General features: G+C 41.5%; 2 protein-coding genes across 2 annotated transcripts; both read right to left on the bottom strand.

Moving 5' to 3' along the window:
- Positions 1-1,145: 1,145 nt before the first annotated feature.
- On the bottom strand, positions 1,146-5,015 carry LOC308371857 (uncharacterized protein; the record flags this gene model as incomplete). The annotated part of the gene is made up of 5 exons (XM_080846855.1): positions 1,146-1,245; positions 2,184-2,213; positions 2,443-2,493; positions 2,856-2,933; positions 4,905-5,015. The coding sequence occupies 5 exons, from the start codon at positions 5,013-5,015 to the stop codon at positions 1,177-1,179; spliced, it is 339 nt and encodes a 112-aa protein (XP_080702981.1). The 3' UTR covers positions 1,146-1,176.
- Positions 5,016-8,001: 2,986 nt separating this feature from the next.
- Positions 8,002-20,718, bottom strand: mst1 (macrophage stimulating 1; the record flags this gene model as incomplete). Its single annotated transcript, XM_080846188.1, has 18 exons — positions 8,002-8,163; positions 8,338-8,477; positions 8,722-8,828; positions 9,461-9,607; positions 9,980-10,057; positions 10,436-10,547; positions 11,462-11,497; positions 11,949-12,085; positions 12,321-12,423; positions 12,766-12,896; positions 15,473-15,644; positions 16,759-16,877; positions 17,119-17,239; positions 17,580-17,716; positions 18,139-18,253; positions 18,799-18,914; positions 19,453-19,597; positions 20,655-20,718. 18 exons carry the CDS (start codon positions 20,716-20,718, stop codon positions 8,002-8,004), a joined length of 2,142 nt encoding a protein of 713 aa, XP_080702314.1.
- Between the last annotated feature and the right edge of the window lie 587 nt (positions 20,719-21,305).

A 21,305-nucleotide genomic window follows, 5' to 3' on the forward strand; every position in this document is an offset into this window, starting at 1 on the left:
CATAGTAACATGCAAAACCAGTATGGTGGGCCCATGGGAAAATGAGGATACTGTGTATACCATGAGGTATTACAGCTATGTGCATGAAAATGCTCTGTTGTGTCTTCATTTTAACATTTGAAAGATATCTACATTTAAAAATATATTTATATCCCACTGATACATCCAGTACAAAAGGGATGCAGGGAGGGAATGCGTGAAAAGAAAGGAATGCAGGTAAATTAATTACATTTAAACTAGCAATGATTGACCAAAGAATAATAAACTATGAATGAGATGAATGTGAATGAAAGAAAAATTGAGATATACACTATACTTCATGTCAATGTATCATACACAGTCAAGAAAAAAACCTTATGCTGACAGCAATCTATGCAGGAGAGCCAATCACACACTCACAATCTCACTTCCATTGAAAGGCTGTAAATGACTTCTAAGAAAACAGAAGATCAAGGAGGTAAATGACGCTTCAGAAACCACATCATCTTGTAAGTGAGAATGGAAACAAAAACATTTTTCATACTTTGCCATAAATGACCATTACCAGAGGTTATTTTAAATGCACTGTGCAGACTACAGACATAACCATTTTTTTTGCCTTATTGTCAAAGATTAATACAGTCTAATTTATCTTTTTATTTCAAAAAGTATTTTCATTTGAACAACAGCATTTTTTTCTTTTCAAATACAAATCCATTTTCGATTTCATTAGCACATATTTCATTTTGAAACGATAATCCAACTTTCCAGACATTCGGACACCAATTATTTTTCGAAGCTTACAGTAATGATGCACACAGCATAAAAATAACAATCATACACCTTTGAGAAGAACATGAAATGTTTTATCCTAAAAACACTGATTCTTCAAGCATTATCAGATTAATGTAAACTCCTGTGCTTTGTCCAGAGTGGAGATCCTGAGTATTCTGCATTCGTAGAGAAGATGGAGGGGTGGAGGCGTTGTTGTGTACGGTGTATGAAGACATCCTGAGGGGGGCTGGGATCAGTGCACCTGTGTGAGGCAAACCCGATGTGACTGGTGTGTGTGTGTGTGTGTGTGTGTGTGTGTGTGTGTGTGTGTGTGTGTGTGTGTGTGTGTGTGTGTGTGTGTGTGAGGAGAGGTTAAGGGGGTTAGAGACAGACCAACCGATTCTCCTGAGGCAGCAGCCGCCTTCACAACCCCCCCTGCTCGGGTGGAGGCGCCGTGGGAGAGGGGGGCGCAGCAACCTCTTTGACACGAGCCTGAAAGGAGAGAAAGTCACACAGAAAGGTGGAAATGAGACTGTGTGTGTGTGTGTTTGAGAGAGAGAGAGAGAGAGAGAGAGAGAGAGAGAGAAAGAGAGAGAGAGAGAGAGAAGAGAGTAATAGAGAGAGAGAGAAATAGAGAGAGAGAAAGAATATGCACAAGTACACGGCTGAGACATACGACCGTTAGGCCAGGAAACCATGAAAAGTGGTGAGTTTGGTGACAGTTTAGTATTTAGTTTCCCTTGCTGCTCCTGAGTCATTTGGGCTGCGCCGGTGCCCGTCTGAAAGAGTCTGGGGGAATTTCTGTGCAGCCTTTCGCAGGTGCCTCTATGAGTGCACTGGGAGTTTCTTCAGGGTTTCAGGTCCCTACCTAGTGGCTTCTATACGCCCAGCAGCAGTGATGTGACCTGGCTGGCCTCTTCCTTCCCAAATGCAAAGAGCACAGGGGTTTTCTTTAATAACACTACTGAAAGAACTCAAATACTCCTGTTTTCAATAACAACTGCAAAACTGATAGATGGGACCTCATTTATTTAAGGCTTATGACTAGCTGCAGTTTTCAGTAGTTCAACTGTACACACACACCGAGACACTCAGCGAGACACTCACTCACAACAGTCCAATGACAAATAATGCTTCTCAACTGGCTGAGTACTGAGAAGTCAAATCATTATGTTCCAGCAACTTTTCAAGACATTCGCAATAAACTGGTAGCAAACTGACGTGGCTTGAGATGTCTATCAAAAAGCAAGGTAAATTATGCTGTAAAACAATGCAGCAGCCATTCCTATCCATAAACTGCAGACCATACTAACAAATAATTTGAAAAGCACAACGGAAAGTGTCCACATGATCATTTTAGGTTGTTTACATTGGATTGTTTACATTGGGTTGTTTACATTGGGTTATATTGCTACAGTGTTCAGTCTTACCTGCTGCTCTTCCTCACTCAATTTCTGTGGCTGTGAAAAACAGACAGGTAAAGGTTAAAGGTTAGAGGGGGGCGTGGGAGGGGGGGTCCCCACTGGTTTCAGCCACTTGGTCAACAGCTACTTGGTCAATTACAGGGCAACAGATTTTCCTATTAATCTCCAATTCAGGAATAAAACATTTCTCAGAAGTTGTTGTTAATTATAATAATTATAACCTAATTGCTTATTAATATAGTGTGTGATGGGGTTGTGAACTCACCCATTTTCTTGGACGTCCACGTGGCCTTCTCTGGCCCACTGGCTCTACCTTCTGCAACAGAGTGAATAATGGAGGTCAACAACCCTTCAAGGATCAGCACCGGTGAAGAGAACAAGCGGTGATGACAGAACTTGTCATTGTCATCCAATTGTTTTAAAGACATAATTAAAAGGAACCTTCATGTGCTCAGTTAAGACATCTGAGTAGAACTTTTTCTAATATCATTGTTATTCAAACAATATGATTAATTAAAGTATAGAGAATATTTAAAAAGAGGGATCTTTTGAGGCAAGTTTATATTTCACTGAATGCTAAAAACGAGACTGAGGCCTCTTAGAGTCAATCATTTGAACACAGGTTCTAAGAGACCTAGATCTCCAGCACCAGCGGGGCAGCAGTTGTGGCGTGTGTACCTTCGGTGTGACCTGCTTGTTCTTACTTCCTCTGGGTCGCCCGCGAGGTCTCCTGGGAGGAGGAGGACCTACAGGCGCCTGACAGAGATGGAAGGAAGATGAGAATTATAGAAAGAAAGAAGTGGATAGAGGAACAGAGAGGAGATGGGGAGAGGAAGAGACAATGAATAACAGAGAGGATGGAGGGAGGATGAGATGGCAAGAAAAGAAGAGAGGATAAGAATGCTTCAGAATGAGTGGCAGTAAACTGACTCAGTGTGGTATGTAGTCTCAGCATCTTTCTGATCATCTAAGTGATATTGCCTAATGCATTTTAATGACACTTGAAAGCCACCACAGGTTCAGATGGCTGCAATTCAGCAACGTCAACACTAGATGCCACTAAATCCAACACAATTCGACAGATCAATTAAATATCAACCAATAAACAATGGACTGTTTTCTCATGTTTATGAACTGGCCTGCACAAATAGGCTAATTTGCTTGCATATGCTGTCTTGTTCAACAGTCAGTAGCGTGGCTAACTAGCCTTAGCATAAACTTGGTTAGGGAACCTACTGCTACTGTCAGTTCTTGTACGACTGCTGTCTCTCCCTTTCACGTATTCCAATTATTCATAAGGCAACAATGCGCAATGAGAAATGTAACTACATGTATTTTATTGGCATATGTTTACAATAGCAGCTCACAGACTAAAGTGGATGGCATTCAGTTTATAACTTTGCGTGATTGTATTTCTGATCTGATTAGTGTGAAGACTACACCAAGCTGGGTTCCCTCACCTGCCCACAAGCGATTTACTGAATGTTTTCATGGATGCCAAACATTTGTAGGGTTCCTGTACACACCCGCTGGGCATTTTTTCTCTTTCACAGTCCAGTTAAGATGGTAAAACACTGATGAAAAAAAAGGGAGGAGGCCAAGTGGGCATGAACAGAGTTTGACTTCCTGTCGGTGGCACTGTAAAGTGAGAGACTTTCAATGATATGACTTTGAAAACTTCCAGTCACTATAGTCACGGTAAAATAGAAAAGGTAGCCTACAAAATTGTTTGTAATGACGTGAAATGTTTTATAAAAGTGTATTCCACATGTGTACTTGTGATTGATGTTCACGTCTCATTTAGAGTTTTTCTCACTCGCTTTGGGGCATTTCTCAGATCATAATTAAAATCCTTGAAACTGTGTCCAACCTCCACATCATCTAGTCATGTTTGTACTTTACAACAGCATTTTATCGTTCTTTTTAATAATTTGTAAATGCTTTAGCATATTTATGCAAAAATGTAAGAAAAATATGTGTAAAACCTCATAGGTCACAATGCCAGAGAGGATGTGCCAGGCCAGCGTGAGGGAAAATAGAGTGTGACAGTATGTCAGACAACGATCTGTTCAGTCATATTTTCACAGAGAACACGAAATCTTACCTTCCTCAAAGTCATTCACAGGGATCTCATTCATGAGAACGAGAGGGGTTTTGTAAAAACCTGCAGGCCAAATTATGTACTGTATATGGAAATAAAGCTCATTGTACACTTTTTCCAATAGGGCAGCATTAGGGAATGGTTTGGTGGACCACCGGTGGAATGCTGAGTACTGTTCTATCAATTGATTGGATAACATGCAAGATCCAGGATATCATTTATAACATGCAAGATCCAGGATATTATTTTCTATTGACAACTTGTATTGTACACGTATTTTGACTGTCTTGGTTACAAACCATGACAAATGGACATGGAAATGGGCAGTTTGGTGGAACTGACATATTCATTGACATATTTTACTTTTGAGACATAAACTAAGCATTTTGACTGAGATAACTGGCTTTTGCAGGTAATCATCGTGTTGTGCAGTTTGTACGAATTGTTTGGAGAAATGCACTTACTCTTAAAATGTTAAAGATGGTTTGAGAAATGTACCGAAGCCACTGACAAAAAACTTAATTCTGAGGAAGCCTGGCTTCCGCTAGGAGTAGCCACTGGTTCCCACTGGCATAGACATATATCTATATATGTCTATGCCCACTGGTATGATTTTAACCTCTGACCTCTTGCTGTTTGCGTGGCCGACCCCTCCCACGGCGTGGTTGTTCAGGCTGTGGCTCCTCCCCTGAGGTAAGACCCGCCTCCTCGCTCTGACTGCTGGACCCCGCCTCCATCCCGCCTGGTCACCTGACACACACAGGTAGGCGCAGGAGCATGGACTGTCAGAATGGGCTGCAGGACGGGCTGCTAAACAGGCAGAAGTTTTAAAAAATGGTCATTATTCACAGCCATAAAGAAAGACCTCTGTGAAGTTAGAAACCGATCCATTTTTGTTGGCAAAAAAAAATAACCCAAGATTAATTCAAGCAAAAAACTGATTTGTTTTTCTTTTTGGTACCTGGCACACACACAAAAGTAATTTTCCAAGACCTTGCACATCTCCTGCAGTTGAGTGACAACAGCAGCAGTTACACACTGAATTCTGTGGAAGAAAGAATGATCTGGAGATTGCTGAATGTGGGGTCTTTATGTTTAAAAGGTCCCTGTATCACTCATGCTATGAGTGTTACATTATCATTTCTGGGTGACGTTATTTCACACCTGCATCAGTTTTGAAATAGCTCTCTCTTTCCCTTTTACACACACGCGCGCGAGCGCGCACACATACACACACACACACACACACACACACACACACACACTCACACACTGTGCTCTACAAACATTTCTTAATTAGCAATGTAAGCTTAGTACATACGATATAATGAAACGAAACGAAAATTCACAGAGGAATTCACAGAGGAAGTTAAGATTATCAGTCATGACCTTATTTACCATTAAATCTGCCAATTATTGTATCCACGCACCTGCGTCTGGAACAACACAAAAACAAACAGCGCCTGCTCCCAACTTAGCAATATGAAAGAAGAAACAATTTATTTAAAACCTTAACGACTCAATTCGAGTTTTAAACATGACCATGAACGAAATAGCGTTGTGCTCTCGGCATCCGTACAACGTGCTGCAGACACTCATGTAAACATTGCTTGATCGCTGTCTGAACTGGTCAACTGCAGCCGCATTGGATAGCTTACAACTGGCTAAAACAAGGTAGCCACGCCAAACTGAATACATTTAATGTACTGTGGCGCACATCACTGTAGTCGCGTAGAGTATCCGTAGCATCTTATGTTAAAATAACAGTTTTGCAATTGTTCCTACCGGCTAAAAAAAATTACTGGATATTTAAAATCAACCCGTTGCCTGTGCTAGTAAAACGCTTATTTAGATGTAAATGCGTCCTATACGCGACTGCTCAACTCACAACAGTCAAAACATTAGCGACCTTGTTGTGGTAAGAAGGTCTTGAACCTAAAATCAAGTCTGAGTTCCCTCTCCCCACCCTTGTTGGAGGAAACTGCGTAGGCTGCTGTAAACATAATGAGCTAATGCACTATTCTGACACACTTCAAATGACGTGAAATGTAATACACATGTTGTTTACTCGCTACACAGCTGGCTTCCACGCTACAGCTGTACGAGCGGGCGTGCATATCACGTACATCAACAAATAACACGAGCCACAAATAAAAATTGAATTAATTCACATGCAAGATAATAACCAAAGAGATTCAGTAACCTACTCACATGTGTCTACCTGCGTCTCTCTCTTTTCCTTTTCTCCCTAATGCACAGAGAGCTGGACAGCTGAAGTCTGCAGCATAGACTAGACTCGAGCATTGCTTACTCTCGCTAATGTGCCAAGCCTTTAGGAGAAGTGTAGGCTTTCGTAACAGCCTTTGCCGTATAGTACAGGCTACCTCCCACTTGAGAGGCGGACCTTAAACACATAAAGATCTCCTCGTGAAATCTAGGTTCAAGCCATTGCATATCTGCAATGATGTCCACGAGAACTCTCTGTGTTGTAAACTATATACCTACCTATATATACCTACAGTATTCATGTTAAAATAAAATATCATCATATTTGGCACTATAGGTTTATTTAACCAAAAGCTTTTTGATGGTGAAGAATGAGTAACACAATGGTCTCATTAGTGTAAGTACTCGTGTGTGTGTGTGTGTGTGTGTGTGTGTGTGTGTGTGTGTGTGTGTGTGTGTGTAAATGAGCTTGCATTGTCTGAGATTGCGTGCGGCCCCAGCTCCAGTCTTGAGGTTTATTTAAGCTGGATTCCATCAGGCTCATTGGCGCTGGCCTTCAGAAATCCTCCTATAGAACTCCCAGGAATGTGCAGTGCTCACACTTCTGCTCCCGGCTCAGATGCATTCATGGCACCAAAGGATGGCCAGCCGGACACCCCACTGCAACGAGGAGAGGAGGTGTGTGTGGTGGTGCGGTTAGGGTTTGGGGTGGGCAGGGGGGCAGATGGAGAGAGAAAGATAACCATACTAAAACTCATAAAGATTGAAATCTGTTCCTTTAGGGATAACCTAAATGAATAAATGATAAATCGATAGATTCGGTAGGGGCATGGATTGTTGCATAATAATGTTGGTGATGATGTTGTCTTAAGGTGTGCAGTCATGGGTAGTGGAGCTTGTGGTTTTCTTTGACACGCATGCACACCAGCCACACGCCAGCTGTGTACGAGTCGGTTGCTTACAAAGTTGTTGCGCTTGACAACCAAACAAACCAGAAGATGGCCACAGAGCGGAAGTATGTGTGCGTCACTAGATGCGTATGTCACTTATGTAACTTGTAGCATCACCAAACACACCCAGTGTCATTACAGTGATGCAGGCCGCGCTATCAGCGAAACGAAACGATAAGTTACTGGTAGTCGTACATTCCCGAACGCTCAGTGCCATGAGTAAGATGGCGAAAGACCGTTAATTTAGAACATCAGTGAGCGTTTTGGGGTTGTTGACAGTCTCTGTTGAGTATTGACTTGACTCGCTTGTGAGACTCAACACACATACACAGAAATATTAATAAGCACATTTGTCTGACCCAAACCTGTTTCACCAGAACACATGGAGGACACAAAGTGAGACACTGTAAAGTATAGAAAGAGTATAATTTTCACAGATACAAAAATAACAGCAGAAGCGTTGCGCACATGCCCAACTCTGGGCCGTCAGGGTCAAAACAGCACTAGGTGTGGGGGTTGCTGGATTGGCGGACCATCTCTGGAGCTACTAAGCCATCACCATGACCTTCTTGATCCAGTCCACGTAGATGGAGACGCGGATGAAGATGTTGGGCTGGCCAGGGTGGCCACACCGTCGCATCGGGATAATGACCCCCTCAAGCACCCAGCATTCACTGTACTGACAGGCCAGAGGGCCGCCGTAGTCCCGCTGAGAGAGTATGAGAGAGAGGGAGGGAACGAAAAAAAAGTGAAAGATCAGAGAGACAGAGAAAGAGTGACGCAAAGGGTTAGACAAAATACGAGATGAGAGAGAGTCAGACTGCATGTGGCGATAAGCGCGAGTGAGTGCTTTGTGAGTGCATCTATAATGTCTTCATCTTACCTCACATGCACCCACACCTCCTTGGAAAGCCTTGGTGCACATCTCATTCTCCTTCACTCGACCCCGGAAGTACTTGTTGCACTCTTTGTTGCTAAGGACAGGCATCTGAGCGACGTTTAACACTGACTCATCCCCTGTGCCTGCCGGGAGAAAGAAAGATTTTCAGAGAGAGATTTTCCACATCACTTCACTGCACAGCATGAAGTTACAATTATAAACGTTACATAGACCCATATTATACAATGTAACTCTGCTGTTTTAAATCACTTGATGACGCATCAATAGTTCACATAGCTGTGAAGATATCTTTTATGAAAGGGATCCGATTGGGAAGAGAGAAAGTGGGAGAGAGACTGAGGAAGAGACGCTCTGATGTGTGTTCACCTTTAGTCTCTCCCCAGCCAGCAATCTCACAGATGTTGTCCTCTTGAACTATGTGTCGCTCAGGGGGAAGGCAGATCTGAGAAATGCGCTCATTAAACTGCACTGGGCTGGAGTGAGAGGAAGGCACAGGAATGATGGAAATGAATTGATATGGACATATACACTACAGTAGACTGTCATGCATTGCTCTGTCTGAACAGGTTTAGACATTATAGCACCACAAGCACTCTACAAAATGCAACGATGATGATTAATGTGTGTGTGTGTGTGTGTGTGTGTGTGGGTGTGTGTGTGCGTGTGTGTGTGTGTGTGTGTGTGAATGTCGTTTCTATACGTATTAAAGTACTTCAAGTATTGTAGTTAAACTTAGTTTTGATGTTATATGTTTTTTAATTAGACTACTTTCACACAATTTTCAGATTCAAGTCTGTACACATGTTCTGTACATGGTGGTCTGTTCTGAATAGATACATAATGGAAGGGAGATCCATTGGACATTTATAGTTTCACAGGATGTGTTATGCACATGTAATGTACATCATGCACAGTAATACACAGAATGTACACTTTGACAGAAGTAAATTTGATGATGAAAGTTTGAAAAGAATTGTTCATCTATGTGTGTATCCATCTATGTGAGTGTTTGTGTGTGTGTGTGTGTGTGTGTGTGTGTGTGTATGAGAGAGAGAGACCTAAAGAGACAGAGAGAGAGAGTCTGTGTCTGTTATAAACCACATACGTCTCCAGCTGCAACATGACCAGGTGGGACTCTGAAGGCCCACAGACAATCTTGGTGAGGGAGATGACCTGCCTGTCAGGCTCTCCTACCTTGGGGTCACGGAAGAGAGTCCCCATCACTGCAGAGTACCCGGTTAGATCGACATAGCTGCTCACACACACATACACACACACACAAAACACGCACGCACACGCACACACACACAAATACACAAAACACACGCACACAAACACACCAAACACACGCACACACGCACGCACACACACACACACACACACACACACACACACACACACACACACACACACACACACACACACACACACACACACACACACACACACACACACACACACACACACACACACACACACACACACACACACACACACACACACACACACACACAAAGGCATTCAAGAAGAGATCAACAGTAGCCATGCAAAAGAATTTTGCATACAAACAAAATGTTGTATAATGCAAGGCTTCTAATATTAGCAGGAATATATGAAGTCATACCAGGAGGAGAAACACTGCTTCGTGCTAATAACCCATTTGGAATTGACCAGAGATCCCCCACAGAAGTGGTTCCCTTTTCTGTCCAGAACGAATGCGAGATAATAGGTGACGGGAAGACATAAAAACAGAGGGAGATTTCTTGATTCAGGAGTCACAAACAAATATGTCATTAATGAAGACTACCGTTACATAGAGAATCTCCCAATGAATAATCACATATGCACTCCATATATCAATACTAAAATAGGAATTTTCCACTGATGCAGTGTAAAAGCAAAACATAGTCAAAGCAAAACAAAACATGTTTCAGCAAACTAATTATTCAGGCCCTCACTCCTGAGCTAGAGGGCATGCAGAGGTTTAAAATGAAGTGGGGGATCTCTGCATCGGACAGTGGAAATCTGAGTGAACATGTAATTAAGAGGGTAAGTGGCGGCTGAAAGAAAGACAGCAGACCTGTCTCTGAGGCTGACGGTCCAGGGAGAGTTTCCCGGTACGCCTCCGACGATCCGCAGCCTAGGGTTAGGCCGGTCATCTCGCTTGCCACATTCACTGAACTCAACTTTCTCTGTACACACACACACACACACACACACACACACACACACACACACACACACACACACACACACACACACACACACACACACACACACACACACACACACACACACACACACACACACACACACACACACACACACACATCCAGGAAAGACTCATTTCATTTTTTGCATAATCATTTCAACTTCTAACTTAAGACGTCTGATAGAGAGAGGTAAGTCCCCATGTCAGCTCTTTCAGTTTCGGTGTTAATACAAAGTAGTGCTGTCAATCGATTAAAAAAAATAACAAATTAATCGCACAGTTTGCTTTTTGCGATGAATCTCTTTTTTCTTCTTAAGACTGAAGCTTGTGATAATTTAAATGTAAAATTACAGAATTCATGTAGAATCAACACAAAGGAAGTATATTTAGATTAAGATACTGTTGTTCGATAGCATCTTTATTATCTTTATTCTTTTGAGCAGATTCTTTCCTGTGATCTACACATTTCCAATTCAACTATCAAGGCCAAAATTGACTGTCAGCTTGAAAGGGATAGTTATTAAGCACATAAAGTGTTACGGGACTTTTATTTTGTAACGGAGATTGAGATGAAGAAGCGGAGAAGCAGAGAAGCAGAGAAATGAACTTTCGGAAAGGGAGATGTTTGTTGGATACCCCCGGATATTTCAACCATTACCTTATGCATATTAACAATAAATAACAATACCCAGGCCGCTGTGTTAATTGCATGAAATATTTCAAATTGATCTAAAAAATGAATGTGACAGCACTATATTAAAGTATGCATTCACTATAGGGTACTAATACATTTACTTATTACTGAAAGGTCTTGAATAAAGGTCTGAATAAATATAAATAACAACAATCCTCCAATATGTGCACCTTAAATAAAAAAACAACCAAAAATCTCACCTGGAGGTCTGATACTGGGCTCAATGACCACTCCATCTGTTTAAAAAAGAACATGGATTAGGATTTCAAACCTTATAGACCATCCCAATGACAGTGAAATAAGAACTGAAATCTGCACTCTGCACTGCATTTCCAAAAAAACTATCTCTAACATGACGAACGAACTGATCTAATTATGCAGACAAAACTTCATAAAATGAAATTAAGCCTCAATCCAATGAGAGATCAGAAAGTAGCAGCAGAAAAGACAATATTGGATAGCATCACAGTTAATGTGTATGAAATAAGAGAACAACTTGAAATGCAAGGAGTAAAGCAGACTGAAAATCCAGACAGAAGAGAATAATAGTGATAATCGTGAGATAATATTGTTTCTTCAGGACAAAGGGAACTTACATGACATACAACTACTAATTTTGATAAATAAATAAAAAAGTATCTGTTGTTACTGTTATTCTTTGCTTTGATGAACAATTTGTCACATTACCACAGCGCTTGATGGCACAGTAATCAAACTCTGTCTTGGGATCGGTGGTGTAGCACCAGGGTCCATGCTGGTCCCCATCTGGGTTGCGGCAGAAGTTCTCTGTCAGGTTTGCATCTGGGTATGTCTTTTGGTTGATCCTGGGGACTCAAAACTTTACCTTAATACCCTTATGACACCCTATTGAAGCATTGGGCAAGAATAAGCAATCTGCTGAAAGAGCTGATGCTGCAGCGTGCAGTATATATTATGGGGGAATGCACACCTCTGCATTGGTAATATGTTTTTTTTATACAATGTTTTGGTGATGAGGTATACACCGAACTAAGCTGCATTCGCCGTTCATTCATGATTAGTTGTTTTGGGGGAACTCACTTGGTTTTATGTGGGGTGTGCCCACTCCACTTCTGGCAGTTGATGCCCTTGCGGGTCTTATGGACCGTACCCCTGTAGTTCTTTCCATTGTCATGATAGCAATCTGCAATGTGAACACAACTGTGTAGAGTACAATGGATGCCATGCTGACTTTCCCTGTTTCCCAGGGCAACAATTAGATTGACTGGACTGGGACCTTCTGTAGAAGTGGGCTCAAGTGGTTTGCGACACACCACGTGATTTCTTGTTCTTTTCAAAGAAGCTTCTTCATGGGGTTCTAAAAACCGCTACACTTGACGCACAGAGAACATCTTCAAGAGCCACAGACAAAAAGGTACTTTGCACCAATGACTGGTTCTAAGCTATTGTAGAGCTGAAACCAAACAGAACTAAAATGGAAGAAAGCTTTCACTAGAACTAAAAGGAAAATGGTTCTATACTGCACCTTCGGCCTCAATGTCGTCAGCACAGCGTTTAATTTGCAGACACAGTGCCGTCCGCATCTCTGGGACAGATGTAAAGCACCAGGGTGCCTCAGATCCATCTGGGTTCCTGCAGTAGTTCTCCTCGAGACCCCTGACAAGAGGAACAAAGTTAGCTTGGCCAATCAGGACATCACATGATCACACAGTTGACAGTTCCCTCTCAGAGAACCTTCATATATCATCACTGATATGTTTTGTCACTCTAGACATCAAGTCTCATCAAGTGTAGCTTCCTTTTCTTTATTCAAACCCCCTTTAGAAGTGTGTTTCAGTATGTCTGTAAGGCACTGTATAAAAGAAAGATATAAAGATCACACAAAGCATATACAAATCAGACATTTACTTTCCGTCTTCACCAGGCTAGTGATGCAGACTAAACTATCTGAGGTAAAATAAGCTCAAAGAGTTTCGTCACTCATCTTCTAGCCTGACAGATGCAAGTTTGAAGTTGCTATGTGTGCACTGTAAAAAAACTGCCATCGTTTTTACAGGAAAATTCTAGCAGCTGAGTTGCCAGAGCAATCCTGAAAAGAATACATCCACCTGTAAATCTCTTTACAGCGCAGCATGTACATTTAACATTTTAAACCTGTATATTCAACATTGGATTTTTGCAGTATTTACATCACTGTTATGTTATATTGGACAAGTTTGTTCAGTAAATGTAACATTTTAAGCCTGTATATTCAACATTGAACTTAAGCTATATTTACATCACTGCTATGCTACACTGGAAAACAAATCCTGTTGTTTTTACTGGAAAGAACTGGCAGCTGTGGTTGCCAGAATAATTCAGTAAATAATAATGCCAAATCGTAACCATCTTCACAGAGCAATATGTATCTTTAACAGATTATAATGTATAATATTACATTGTAAACCAGTACATTTAACATTGAATTTATGCTGATTTTGCATGACCATTATGCTATAAAACCAGCTATTTCAGTAAAATGTACATCCAGTTGATGTCTATTGTACATCAAATCCCCTTCAATTTCACTGAGAAATACCAAGCAAACAACATTATTTAACTGCTTAAGTCTCATTATAACACTATTATTCAACAGTTTTTTCATGCAGATCCCCTTAAAAGTTCTTTATAAAATAAGATATTTTAATGTATTTATGTAACAGTTGGGAACAGGGCCTTAACTGAAGGGTGCAGCAGGTGTTGTTAAACCTGGGCCAGCGGTTCCTGGGGGCCCATAGACATTATGTCGAAATAGATGCCGTCACCCTCTTATACTGCGTCTGACAGAAGTCTATGACTCCAGTTTCAGCAGCATAAATACAGAGAAGTCCTGGTAATGCATTTAAGAGAGTGTGTAATGCTAGCTAGAGACTTGAAAAGGTAAACGTATCTACATCATGGTAGGTATTATTTGTGGTAAAAAAAGTAACAATCTATAACAAAATGATATGCTTATCTTACATACTCTATAGAGACTATTAAAAAAAGATTCAATTAAATAAACAAGTTCTTATAGTCTTTGGTATTTTTGTCATTTAAAGTTTTGCAATGATTTCTGGGTAATATGTATGTTGTTGTCCGGTGACGAGACAATACGATATAGCTAGTTTAGGCGCAAAATCTGAACGTCAAGACCGACGTGTTGACTGTGCACAGCAGGCCTGGAAGCCGAAACGATGCCTTTCAAACATAAAAGTGGTGATGCATTATTGCTTTTTCAATGGACAGGATAGCCAGACCATTCAGCCTCTGCTGCTCCTCAGGTAGGTCTTAATGAGTTTCAATTTGGAAAAGGGTCGCTCTGCTGTTGCCACTGTCAGCATCTTGGCAAATTGAGAGATGCTACTGGATCTCCCTCTGGATTAATAAAGTATCCATCTATCCAAGATCAAGGTACTGATAACTACTCATTACCAACAAATCACCCTTTATTAATCAGTTACTAACATTTATAACTGGCAAAACGGAGGCTTATTGTAAAGTGTGAAACACATCATCATCTAGTAATCAGTTACAAACATTTATAACTGGCAAAATGGAGCTTTATTGTAAAGGTTTTTTGGGGGGCCCTCCCCCCCCCTCCTCTTGGGGTTTAATCTCTAGTAACAGAAACAAGAATGGTAGGGAGTGTACAATTGGGCTAGTAGAGCAAGTTAGGGATAGACAGTGGGTTGCCAAGATGGGGATCTTCCCAAATAGTGAGCCCGCATCGATGTATAAAAACTGTGTTTATAACTCATTTATAAGGGCTTAATAATGACTTACAAAGGGTTTACAACCTAATTAATAATCTATTTATAAACCATTTATAAACCATTTATAATTAAGTCTTATTGTAAAGTGGTACCAACATTTCTATAAAGAAATATGCATATCCTTACTTTAAAATTAACAGTTATATTCCGTTTAGTATTGTACCAAAAATTGTTGTGAAATAAGCAATACTCTATTGTATTTCTATTTACAGTTTTTTGATGTCACGATTTTACGCCATTTCACTGTGAATTTTAAGGCCATTTTTTACAGTGTGTAAACAGTGCCATGGGATACTCTTGTGTTTTTGCAAGATGTCTGGTTTAGTCTACAGTCGCTGTTCCAGCTCATGTGTGGGTGTGTTTTTTTTTCAAGAGACTAGGGTTAACAGGAAAGGTCAGAGGTTGGTGTGTGGGGTTCATGGAGTGCGTCTGGCTCACTTGCACTCGTAGATGTGTGGGTAGAAGGGGTGCTGGTGAGGTTTCTGGGCCTCCCAGCGCTGGCAGGGGATTCCTGAGGTCGTCTCGTTCACTTTCCCCCGGTAATCTTCCCCGCGGCCGCGGAAACAGTTGGTGGTGGAGCTGGGGCGCGGGCGCCGCTTCGGGGCTGCAGCTTACAGACGGGATGAGTGAGAGAAGAGGAGAGCGGAGAGGAACCGAGGGAAGACCAGAGGCGATAGAGGATTAGAGGAGCAGGAAAGGAAAAAGAATGAAAGGTGAAGAAATAGGTAGAAGAGAAAGGTGGACAGAGACAGAGAAGAGAGTCGAGGGAAGCAGAAGAAAGAGATGAGATGAAAGAAAAGAGAGAGGATGATTCAAGGATCCATACAGGAACAGGACAAAAAAGTGATAGCAAATTAATGTAAGGGGCATATACACACCAAGCCCAGCTTTGAGTTTAGAAAACACAGATTATCCAATTCAGAGATGTATTAAGGTCCAATATGCGCATAAAAAGCTGCTGACATACAAGCTTTCATGACAAGCCATGGGATCATTATTACATTGTAATATAGAGTTTACAGATGTCCAATAAAGCTCTGCGTAGTTCACACTAGAAACAAATGATTTACCATGCCATTCAGTTCAGTTACCGAGTGATCGTTGTGAGTGATATATATCTGAATCCTACTAAAAGTTTACTGAATGTGATGCAATTTAAAAAGCCCCCATAACAAATATTTGGATTTTACAGGAATAATTTCAAGTGTGCTTGGTTAGAGCACCACCTATTGTTTGTAGATGAATAATTCAGCAAGTGCATTTTGCTGTTTGGGCAGACTTACAGGCTGCTGTGCTGTCAAACCATATTATCTTCACTCACCATATACGTTTCTGGAGAACAGCACTCTCACTTTTGGATTTCAACTTTTTACCATGGGATGATGAAAATAAACTAACTTGTTGAGGAACAAAGTGAGTGAGCTGAGTCATTTCTAATTACTGTCTGTGAGGTGGTGGGGTGAATTGGAAATCGGCCTTTTGTGTCTTCTTCCCTGACTGCTACCCATGACTGTGGACAATGCTTAACAGCCTCTTTGATGGACCAGATCTACAGATATATTTGGTGGCATCATGAATTACCTTTTGCCCACTGTTTATCTGATGCCATGATTGTACCATGATTTCTGGGAGTTTCCCTCTAAAAGCCCAAAACACTGGGTGGAGATTGAGTGGAGTGATAACCAAATGCAGCTTAGCATGGAGGTGTCTTGGGTTAAACTTACAGCATCTGCGGATTTCACAGTCCTCCCTCTCAACTAAAGGGTCCGTGGTGTAGCACCAGGGCACTGGTGACGCATCAGGGTTGCGGGAGTAGTTATCATCTAAGCTTTTCTCTGGGTACCTGGTCCGGAAACACACACACACACACACACACACACACACACACACACACACACACACACACACACACACACACACACACACACACACACACACACACACACACACACACACACACACACACACACACACACACAAACACACACACACACGCACATTGTGCTTGTAGCATGTGAAGTCCTTTAATGAGTAGGTTGTGTCTGGGGTATGATGACTATGTGGCTGTTGGTCAAGGGCCATACTTCTCAGGCTGGTATATGTGCTGGTGAGGGTGCTGCTGGTCCCATCTCTGACACTCCCGGCCACTTACAGTGTGGTCTACTTGCCCCCTATAGTCCTCCCCATTACATGTGATGCACACCTCTGAGACAAGCACAAGTACAGGTGCGCGCACACACACACACACACACAAACACACACACACACACACACACACACACACACACACACACACACACACACACACACACACACACACACACACACAGGAGGGACACATGTAGACACAGCTAACAAAACATGTTCACACTCAAACTACTGTACTCTTGATGCACCAACAGAACTCTTCCTTTACAATGACAAGAAGGAACTTGACTTGAAAGGAGAAAATGTAATTCTACTGGAATGATCTTAACTAAATTTTCAAGCATACAGTATATTTTATTCTGCCCTCCAAATGAGCCCAACACTATAAGGACCATACCATCTTTGCAGTGGGGGATACTGCAGCTCTCGTAACGGTGCTCTGGGTGAGTGGTGTAGCACCAAGGCCCAATTGGATCCCCATCTGGGTTCCGACAATAATTCAGCTCAAGGCCGTTAGTGGCTGTGGGAGTCCATCTATAAAATAGACAAGGGGTAGTTTTGGTATACGTGTGTGTGTGTGTCTGCATATGCATAGGTGTTTAAGATATACAGCATATGAGATGCAAGGGAAACGGAGTAAGAGGTTGGAGCAAAACTAACATATTCAGGCAGTAAGATAATCAGACAGAGACAGGAACAGAAAGAGTGGGTGTACAGTAACTGTGGTGTGTGTTCTTAGGTTTGTGATAGACATGCAGAGAAAGGAAGCATAAGAGAGGCAGAGGAAATAACATGGGAGATCAGAGAGAGAGAGAGAGAGAGAGACAGAGAGAGAGAGAGAGAGAGAGAGAGAGAGTATGGCGAACAGATGGACTGACAGGATTAAAGCAAGTAGGTGAAATTCCGTGGATGTCTGCTGCATGCATCCTCTGCCACTTGTGCAGAAGGCCACTCACCTGTGGTCGTGAGGGAACTTTGACCACCACTGCTGGCACTTGTAGCCATTTTTGGTCACTGACACTTTCCCACGGTAGTCTTCTCCCTTTCCCACAATGCACTTTCTCACATACACTGTGCATCAAAGAAAACAAACACGCTGTTGCTATTTACTCCACAACCATAATAAACAGTACAATAAAGTCACCAAGCAAATCAGATCCATCTGCCATCATTATTTACGACAACAGAAACTGGAACTGGAACTGGAACTGGAACTGAAAACTTGGGGTTTGGAAAGCTACTAATGCAGACTGCATAGGTCTTTGAAGATAAAGTTTTTTAATTTCAAGGTTATGGTAAGCTATACTTTTTTCTGAACTATTTTTGCTGAGGCAGCTTTCCCAAAAAATAAACGGGACTCTCCTTGACTCTAAAATCAGGAACTATAATTTTAACACAATCTAGCCGCTGATAAGCAAACTTCCAAAGATATTAGGAATCCCCTTGACTTTGTTTGCAAGCCGCACACAGAAGGAAGTGGTTAGACAGTTGCTAAGGCTGGTCAAAGTAAGCTCGAAATGCAAAAGTGATTAGGGCATGTTATATATCATGATTGGACTGGTTTATAACATCAAGTGGCATTCTGGTAGCAGATTATAACATTCAAAAGACCTGACCTTTCTTCTCATAAAGGTCACAGTTCACATTCCTCTTGACCTCTGCGTTGTCTCCATCCCCAACCCAGGGGAGCTGCTTGCAAGCGAGAGTTGGTCGAGTCTCATAGTTGAATGCTCTAAGAAGGAAAAAATAATTATACCTTCAAAATAACTAAGACTATACTACACAGACTGGAGAATTATTGATTTAAAGTGCAGTGTGTACATTTGCTTTGGTGATACAAGGTCTAAATTATGAATCCCTCTCACGGCTCACCCTGTGCAAATTCTGTCAGACCTATTAATAGTCTAAACTATTGGATTATAAATGTCCACCAGTGTAGCCTTTTTCAGCTGAACACAGAGGAGCACACTGGCTAAACTGCTTGACTATAAATGTCCACCAGTGTAGCCTTCTTCAGCTGAACACAGAGGAGCACAATGGCTAAACTGCTTGATTATAAATGTCCACCAGTGAGGCCTACTTTAGGTGAACACAGAGGAAAACACTGGCTAAACTGCTTGCACCATTTGCCTGATTTGCACCATGCTGTGGAAAAAGGAGGAATAGGTAGGAATCGCATGCCTATCTAGTCTGTATGCTTGGCTTTGTTTGTATGCTTCGTGTGTGTGCTCTTTGTTTGTATTTGTGAGCTCCCAAAAGTGAGTGTGAACCTGCAATCCACTCCCTCTGTACATCTCTGGGCACACTGATCCAGTGTGAGGCCGGGGATCAGGCGCACCCTGTCTGCATTCCAGGGTTTAGCCACCAGCTCCCTCCCCTCTGAGCGCTGGTAGTCATTTAGTGCACTGCGACTCCCTGTACGCAACACACAAACATGAATATTTATAAGCAGGCTTCTAAATTGTAGGGAAAAAAACATCCAATAGAAGCCACCCTCTGAAACCCTTGACAAGTAAATCAGCCACCAAGATCCTGAAGATGAACAACGGACTAGTAGGTATTGCACGCCCACAAATAAAATCAAAATCTGGGGTACATTTTAAAAATACAGACGTATTCTAAAAGCAGCAATAAGTAGTTCTGTTCCAAAACTAACAAGCTAACTACCTACCTAAAAGGCATGCAAAACCCTTTCAAACATCACCAACAGCCCAGTTGGCACTGACAGAAGCTTGCCAACACACTAACTGGTGTCTATTGGCAGTATAGCTGGCAATGTCATGCTGTTGAAGCTTTTCTTCCAATTTTGCAGGGTGTTCCAGCCCGGAACACTAACTACATATTGCATCTCCTGGATGGCTAGTGGGAAAGACACAGGTGTTTATCTGTCTTTCTCATGACCATATGCAATCAAAACGAATTGGAAGATGGTACCAAAATAAGTTGCCTATAAAACCATACCTCAAAAAGTGTCAAATTGTTGCATAGTGTTGCTTTAAGAGTGACTATTCCAAAAGTGGCAACAGTGTTTTTGGTATTTGATGTCTAATCAAACATGGTCTCCTGTTCTTTCCTAAATGACATGTATTGTAGCGAACCCTGGACACAAACACAACCTTTGGACCTACAATCCTTTTTTTTTAGCATACATGGAAAACACATGGGCATACACACAGACAAATTCTCTCTGTATGTGTATGACAGTAGTTAAACCATTTAGCCTAATATTCACAAGTTTAAGTGGCAAATTATTAATGTCATGACTTCTCAAAATTGATCAACTTATGAATACAAACATTTTTTTGTAAAAGGAATGACCTGAAAAAACCTATAATCACTTATATGTTGAAAGTAAAATGGTTTCTTTTAAATAAGGAGACCTATAAAAATACCAAAAAAGACTGTTAAAAAGGAAGATTACCATTAACATGTGTAGAGGCTTATATAAGTTCTGACTTTTCAGAATTCTTACCGTCGGCAGGAAAACTCCCAAAAATCAAAAAAGCGCAGAGAAAAACTTCGTTCATTATACTCATGTGGTTGATTTCAACCTCAAAGGAACCCTGCGAATGTTCTAGGTGGAACTTGTCCCGCAACTCTTTTGTGATCGTAAGGGTGTCCTTGCTGGTTTCTGAGACGTTTTACAAACATTGACCGTCAGCGAAATTAAGTCTGTGTTATACATTTAATGTATATTACAACGTCTATGTTTGTCAGAATAAATATTTTAAGATAGGCTTCTATTTAAAGGGAATCCATGCCACAAACTTTCCTGACGTCGCTACGGACACCCACACCGGCGCTCTGCAACAGTGCAATCAATGAATTAATAGTTAACCAAATCTGACTTTTAAACGCGTTTTTCAATGAGTTGCTCTTGGCAATTTTCCTTTAAATTCTTCATAGCCAACAACTTATCCGGATGAATGCCTTTACTGCCTTGCCGAAATATGCAGTGCTGTTTCGCCTTTGGCAAGTGGACTCACAATGAATTAAAGAATAGTGGGGTAATCTGATGATAAGGTTTAACAGAGTGTGGTGAGGATTTAGGGCTGCCTTTTAGTCCAGGCAAAATAGCGTTTTACTACAGACTAATTGTAGAATATTTTTTTTCAGCATTATT

Source organism: Sprattus sprattus (genome assembly GCF_963457725.1).
Source record: "Sprattus sprattus genome assembly, chromosome: 10".
Lineage (NCBI taxonomy): Eukaryota > Metazoa > Chordata > Actinopteri > Clupeiformes > Clupeidae > Sprattus > Sprattus sprattus.